This window comes from Quercus suber, unplaced genomic scaffold (assembly GCF_002906115.3).
Source record: "Quercus suber isolate HL8 unplaced genomic scaffold, Cork oak 2.0 scaffold_684, whole genome shotgun sequence".
NCBI classification, from domain to species: Eukaryota; Viridiplantae; Streptophyta; class Magnoliopsida; order Fagales; family Fagaceae; genus Quercus; species Quercus suber.
This window is the reverse complement of record NW_027070125.1, coordinates 85,134-92,755: the sequence shown is the minus strand read 5'-3', so window position 1 is coordinate 92,755 and position 7,622 is coordinate 85,134. Positions and strand designations below refer to the sequence as shown.

The following is a 7,622-nucleotide window of genomic DNA, read 5'->3' as shown; positions in this document are numbered from 1 at the left end:
CAAACCCTTAGAATTTAGAAATCTCAAAATATCTCTAGTCTTGCAGCTGTTTACACTTCCGTCGTGGTCTTCCTCCTCTACATGCAATTCATGGCGTGGACGGTGAGTGTAGAGGATAGTGTATACATTATTTGAACCTTTTGTTGACAGTTTCATTGAATTTTTATTTTCACGTGTAACATCCACTATAAGAGAGAGAGAGAGAGAGAGAGAGAGAGCAACGACAGTTACGACACTAACTAGAAAATTTAGAGAATTAATTCTTGCTTGCTCTTTATTATACACTAGTGTAATCTACAATTAACAACAATCCCGATTATATGGTTTAAATTATAGATTTTTTTGAAGAAGTTTAAATTATACATAATATTAGCTTACACGTTTTTTAAATTATACATTTCTAAAATATGTAATTATTTCTCATTATATATATATATATATAATTTAGAATTTAATTGAATTTAGATTCTTCGGTTTTTGCACCCAATAATTCATTTGCCACAAAAATTAAAAAATTAGATGGACATGTGGCGCAAAATTGGACTCCGATTGAAATCCAATTTAGAATCTAATTAGATTTGGCATCTTTGATTTTTACACTCAATAATTCACTTGGTACAAAAATTAAAAAATTAAAAATTAGATGGGACACATGGTACAAAATTAAAAATCCAATTAAAATCTAATTAGATTTTCTCTAAGTTTTAACTTTTAACACACACACACACACATTAAAAGTCACTAATTTTACATTTTAAATGTGGTCATGGCGCATGAAAATATGGATGTTTTGTGTACCAAGTGTACATCAAATATCAATAAGTGTAAGAGAACATGGTATGTTTTCTAAGGTGATCATTGTGAAACTTAAATTTCATACAATTTTCTTTTATGAGTTTTCTTATTTTGAAATCATTGCACAATAGTCTCATTATTAATATTATAAGATGCATCTCTTTCAAAATTTTAGTTCAATAAAATTTTTCTTGAGTTTTTCCTTCTTTTTCTAAAGGCCTAATATATTGTTAAGAGGACCAAAGTGTAAAAACAAAGTTTGGCTACAAATTTAGTTGTAGCATAAGGCTAGAACTCTCACTAAATAAACTGACATGACTAGATATTTTGAAAATCTAACCCATAAATTGAATCTTCTTTATATTTTTAAAACACATATCAAAATTAATATCAATCGGATGTAGTCTTAGTCTACATTCAATAATATATATATTAAGTGGAGTTGTAGTCTTAATCTATAACCAAGTTTGTTGCCAAATTTTGTCCAAAATTTAATTATGTTAGGCCTAAAAAAGTTTAGGATAGTCACAAATTTCTTTAAAGGTAAAAAGTCATAATTTTTTTAAATTTATATATAATAATTTCTTTTATCAAGTTAGGGAATGTGAAGCCGCCCCTGAGAGAACAACTTACTAAACTTAATAAGGAAATGCATTCATTTCGTTTGCATTGACCAATTTTTATATATGTGGTCAAATTTTTTTAAGCTTGGGTATTGAGCATTTACCTATAAGAATTATTATTCCTCAAACAAAAAAACAAAAAAAAAAAAAAATTTAAAAACCCTATAAGAATTATTAAATAATATTACCCTTTTCCTATGGGACTATTTAATTTTATGTATATCACCAATGGACTGTAAGTTCAGTGTTGGTGCTTAAATGTTTTAATTGAACAATTGACCCTTATAAATTAGGCTTATGAAGGACTTGGACATAATAATCAAAGCAGGCCGCCTGGCCTATAGTCAAGGTCAGAACGCACCATCATATAAAATCCACATTATGATTTTTTGTTTGATTAGGCTCTCTAGAGATAGAGAACACTTAGGGGTCTCTCTGTCGCTAAGAAAGGTAGGCTATCTTTCCCTTTTCTCTTAGGCAGTAGAAGTTGTTTGTCCCTTCTGTTGGGTTCTAAGACTTTAGGTTTAAATGTATTAGAACTTCAATTTGTAATGTTGGCAAACCATGATCAAAATGTTTAGTCTTATTTTAGACTTGCTCAAAGTATGTTTAAAGTGTAAAGTTGGAATCGAGTGTACTACAGGATTTATTGTGTAAATCTACTTGGTTCGATCGATCGAAAATTAGACTCGATCGATCGAAGCTCGTGCAGATTATTTTTATACAGAATTTTCCAACTCAGCCCAAGCCTGTTTGACGTGTAGGGTTTTATGTTTTGTCTTAAGTATAAAAGGGAAAACCCTAGCCATGTTTTGAGGTTGCTTTTTCTACTGTGTGTGTGAATTTCTTGTGAGATCTAGAGGTGTTTGCCTTCACATACACTTAAAGTTTCCAATCTCAAGATTGATGTTGAGAGCTTGGTGATCAATTTAGTTGCAGATTCAAGACTTTAAAGATATACAAGTAGGAGTGCTTGTGCTTGCTGGGAATTCAAGAAAGAAGTAGTATGTGGACTCGGAGCTATCATGGGGTCGTTGTAGTAAGTTTTCTAATCGAGGCAGCAATAGGATGTTAGTGGTCTAAGTTGCTATTGTAAAACTTCAATTCTTTCATAGTGGATTTGCTTTTTACCTTGAGGATCGTTAGGTTAAATCCTCCCCAAGTTTTTTATCGATTTGGTTTTCTTGAGTTATCATATCGTTGAGTTCTTTATCTTCCGCACTGTTCAATGATATGATATATTTGTGTTAACCTAGATCTGCATAATTTGACTAAGTAATCACTTGGCTAAATAACTAGGTTAATCTAGTTGTGTTTAAGGGGTCTAAAAACAAACAAGTGGTATCAGAGTAGGTAGCTCTTTTGTTGTAGATCCTTTGATCTAAAAGCTGATCATTAACCCCTGTTGTCATGGATTTTTAGAAGATCTTGGTACTAGTATTCCAACTTGTCTACTTGTGGTTTGTGTCTCTTGTTGCTTTTATTAAATCTTTCCTTAAGCATCTAGGTATAATTACATGTGATGATAATTATGTGTGTTATATTGCTTTAACTGTCTTAAAGGCACGTGATTCTTGTCTTTGGTATTTGGATAGTGGTTGTTCTAGACATATGACAGGAAATAAAACCTTGTTCAAGACACTCTTTGAAGGAAATATTGGGACAATCACGTTTGGAGATGGAAGCAAATCTGTGATCAGAGGCATTGGAACTGTGGACATCCCAGGGTTGCCAGTTTTTGAAGATGTCTGGTATGTTGATGGGTTGAAGGCTAACTTACTCAGCATCAGTCAAATTTGTGACAATGGATTGAATGTTCTCTTCACCAAGTATGAATGTGAGATACTTGATGGAGGAGGTGACTGTATGTGTATTGGTGTGAGGACAGTTGACAATTGTTATGGTGTAACACCAAGTATAAGCAACAAGTGTTTTAGTGCAAAGATCAATCAAGTAGACTTATGACATCAACGGTTGGGACATGCAAGTCACAAGCAACTTGAGAAGATTTCCAAGTGTGATGTAGTTATTGGTTTCCCCAAGTTTGAGAAGATAGACAAGTACATTTGTTGACCATGTCAGATGGGTAAACAAGTGAAGTCCAAGCATCCGTCTATAACCGATGTTCAAGCTTCAAGACCTCTAGAGTTATTGCACATTGATCTCATGGGTCTTGCTAGAGTTCAGAGTTTAGGTGGTAAGAAGTCTATTCTAGTTGTTATGGATGATTTTACTAGATATACATGGGTTGTGCTTTTGAGAGATAAAGCTAAGGCTCTTGAAAAGATGATACACTTGTGCAAGAAATTGCAAGCTGAGAAAAGTACTGTGATAGCCAGAATTAGAAGTGATCATGGAAGAGAATTCAAAAACACTAAGCTGGCTACCTTCTGCAATGATCAAGGCACACATCAAGATTTCTCTTCACCCAAGACACCACAACATAATGGAATAGTGAAACGGAAGAATAGGGTTGTTCAAGGGATGGCTCGTGTCATACTACACAACAGAAAGATGCCCAAGTCCTTCTAGGGAGAAGCACTTAACACTGCTTGCCATACGCTCAACTGAGTGTATTTCAAACCAGATTCCAAGTAAACTCCTTATGAACTCTGGAGAGGAAAGAAGACTGTTGTTAAATATTTCAGAATATTTGGTAGTGACTATTATATTCTACATGATAGGGAGAATCTAGAAAAGTTTGATGAAAAGAGCAATAAGGGATACTTTCTAGGTTACTCTTCTACAAGTAGAGTATATAGAGTATACAATCTGAGAACCAAAACAGTCATGGAGTCTTCCAATGTTGTGATCAATGATGAATTATGTTCAAAAACTCATTTAGAAAACACTTATCTGGTTTAAGAGAAGACTATGGAGGTTGATGATTCACTTCCTAATAATTATATGGGGAAGCATTGTGATGAAGAGCTGCTATTGTTGAATGATACGATGTCAGTACCATCAAGTTTAGAACCATCCACATTGGTTCACGAAGCTCAACAAGTACAAAGTGAGCTTAGCCTTCCATCAGAACCAAAAGGTACCTCCACATCTCTAGTCAAAGGTCCATCTTCTAGAGTAAAGTTAAATCACCCTGCCACAAATATATTAGGTAGTCTAAATGATAACATGAGATCGAGATCCATAGCCTTGAATGTAAATACACACTCATGCTATCTATCCCAATTTGAACTGAAAAAGGTGGATGAAGCACTTCAAGATGCTGATTGGGTTAATTACATGCATGAAGAACTTCATCAATTTATTCGAAATGATGTGTGGGAATTAGTTCACCAAAGGGAGTAAATGTGATTGGAACTAAGTGGATTTTTAAGAACAAGTCAGATGAACATGGTATTGTTATTAGAAATAAATTAAGACTTGTTGCTCAAAGGTACACATAAGTGGAAGGGATTGATTTTGATGAGACTTTTGCACTGGTAGCAAGACTGGAATCTATTAGGGTACTTTTGGCTATAGCAAGTCATCTGAATTTCAAGTTGTATCAAATGGATGTCAAGAGTGCTTTCTTGAATGGGATGTTGCAAGAAGAGGTATATGTTGAATAACCAAAGGGTTTTTTTGATCCTTACAAACCAGTTGATGTTTACAAGTTGAAGAAAATCCTCTATGGTTTGAAACAAGCTCTCAGGGCGTGGTATGATAAGTTAATTACATATCTCACTAAGCATGATTTCAAAAGAGGATTTGTAGACACTACTCTCTTCATATGAAAGGATAAGAATTATTTTGTTGTAGCTCAAATTTATGTTGATTATATTCTTTTTGGTGCTACTAATGATTCTTTTGCTCAATCTTTTGCAGATGAAATGAAGGCGATGTTTGAGATGAGTATGGTTGGTGAACTAACTTATTTCTTGGGATTGCAGGTGAAGCAAACGGATTTTGGTATCTACATCAACCAAGGAAAGTATGCTAAAAATCTAGTCAAGAGATTTGGACTTGACAAGGCTGCACATGCTAGAACACTAATGGCTGCTAATGCAAAGTTAACCAATAATCCATTAAGTGAGTCTGTTGATGTTACATTATATAGAGGCATGATTGGTTGTCTTTTGTATTTAACTTGCTAGTCGTCCTGATATTGCTTTTAGTGTTGGTGTATGTTCTAGGTTTCAATCTAATCCTAAGATTTCATATTTGAATGCTGTTAAAAGAATCATAAAATATGTTGGCGGAACTTGTGATTATGGATTGTTTTATAGCAAAGAGTCAAATCTGTCTCTTGCTAGATTTTCTAATTCTGATTGTCTAGCAATGCCGATGATAGAAAAAGCACCACTGGTGGGTGTCTTTATGTAGGAGCCAATCTTGTTGCTTGGATGAGTAAAAAGCAAAATTTTGTCTCTTTGTCTATTGCAAAAGCAGAACATATTGCTGTTGGAAGTTGTTGTTCACAATTTCTTTGGTTGAAAAATCTTTTGAGTGATTATGGGATATCACAAGACACCATGCTTGTCTATTGTGATAATTCTAGTTCTATTGATATCTCCAAGAACCCTATTCAACATTCTAAGACTAAGCAAATAGAGATTAGATATTACTTTATTAGAGATCTAGTTGAAAGAAAAATTGTGGCTCTTGAGTATATCCCTACGGAACCTCAGAATGCTGACATCTTCACCAAGCCTCTTGACACAAGTAAGTTTGAGACACTTCGTCAAGTTATTGGTGTGATTCTGTGTCCCTAGTCATCTTTGGCTTTCATGGTCCTTGTGCTTCATCGCTCTACTCTTTGTGACCTTTGTTCTTTGTTGTTTTTGTTTTCTTTACTTTTCTAGGATTTGCATTGTATAATATTCATGCATTTCATTCTAGGATGTTTTTGTTATTTTTTTCAAAAAAAAAAAAAAAAAAGGTAGCAAAATGTGTTTTGTATTATTTTTTGGATTTGAAATTAAGGTTGGCCAATTTATCTTTACATAACATGTTTATGTACCGTGTTTAGCTTGAATGAACTTATTTTACTGCACTTTACTAGTTTGAACTTTGTAGTGCATGTGTGGGAAGATGTTTTTAGTTTTTGATCACATGATCTTAATTTTGAAATCACATGCCTTTGATTGTCGGACTTGAACTTATTGAGAAAGTCATAAATAACCATCTCACCACTGTTTACTAGCCAATCATGAACATCTTAATGTATATCGTAAGACTTTGTGCTCGAGAAAGTATAGCACATGCACAAAAAGAACATAAGGTGTAGCCTCGGTTTAAATGCTAAAATTGGTGTGTACATTATTGGACTACAATTAAATCAATCAAATAAAATTGGTGTGTACATTATCCTAGCTATTATTAATAAGTTTTTGACCAAATAAAATTGGTGTGTACATTATGAGGCAACTCAAGAAACTTACATGATTACAAACTTTTATTCTAGTAGACGTGAAAGTTATATGATGTAACTCTTTAGGTGATAGTCTCTTTCAAATTTATGTGATGAATTTTGTAGAAATTGTGATTGCTTACTATTCACATATCACCTCACATGTATCTTAAGTTTTTGCTAGTTACACACACTACACAAGTTACTCTTTGCTAAACTTTGTATATGTTATTGTGTGTGATTTTGTTTTGGCCATCCAAGTTTGAAAATTCCTTGATTTTAATGTAAAATGTGTTTGAAGTTTGAAAATTTAAGGAAAATTGATTGAAAATCTTATTTTTGGGAAATCTGGGTTCAATACAAGTTTTTTTAAAAAGCATTTCATCTCATACTCATGCATTCTATTCATAAAATACTACGCTTTGAAGTGTTTCTACATAAAACTGTTCTGTTTTTCAAAAAATTGATTTTTCCAGATTTTCAATCGATCGAACCTGTTTCTCGACCGATCAAAAATGCGATTAAATTTTTGGTTTGAATCTAACCGTTTCGATTGTTGCTCGATTGGTTTTAGATCAATCGAATGTAATTTTCAATTGATCGAATCTAATTTTCAATCAATTGAAAATCACATGGAGAGTTTTTTAAAACCTTTAGCTTTTCACGTGTTCATCACTTTTTCAACATTTTCAAAAGCTATTCTCTCTCTCTTCGATCGGCCAAGTAGTCAATTCAAATTTTTGTCGTTTCCCTCGAATCTTTTGCAAGGTTTTTATCTCAAAAGGCTGGTAAGACCTTTTTGCCCCTCCTTTTTCATTTATTTTTATGTTTCATGCATTTTCGGGATAATT

At 33.3% G+C, this 7,622-nt stretch overlaps 1 protein-coding gene across 1 annotated transcript; it reads left to right on the top strand.

Moving 5' to 3' along the window:
- Positions 1–4,292: 4,292 nt before the first annotated feature.
- Positions 4,293–6,133, top strand: LOC111984684 (uncharacterized). Its single transcript, XM_024016301.1, has 3 exons — positions 4,293–4,461; positions 5,247–5,499; positions 5,698–6,133. The coding sequence occupies exons 1-3, from the start codon at positions 4,293–4,295 to the stop codon at positions 6,131–6,133; spliced, it is 858 nt and encodes a 285-aa protein (XP_023872069.1).
- Positions 6,134–7,622: the final 1,489 nt, after the last annotated feature.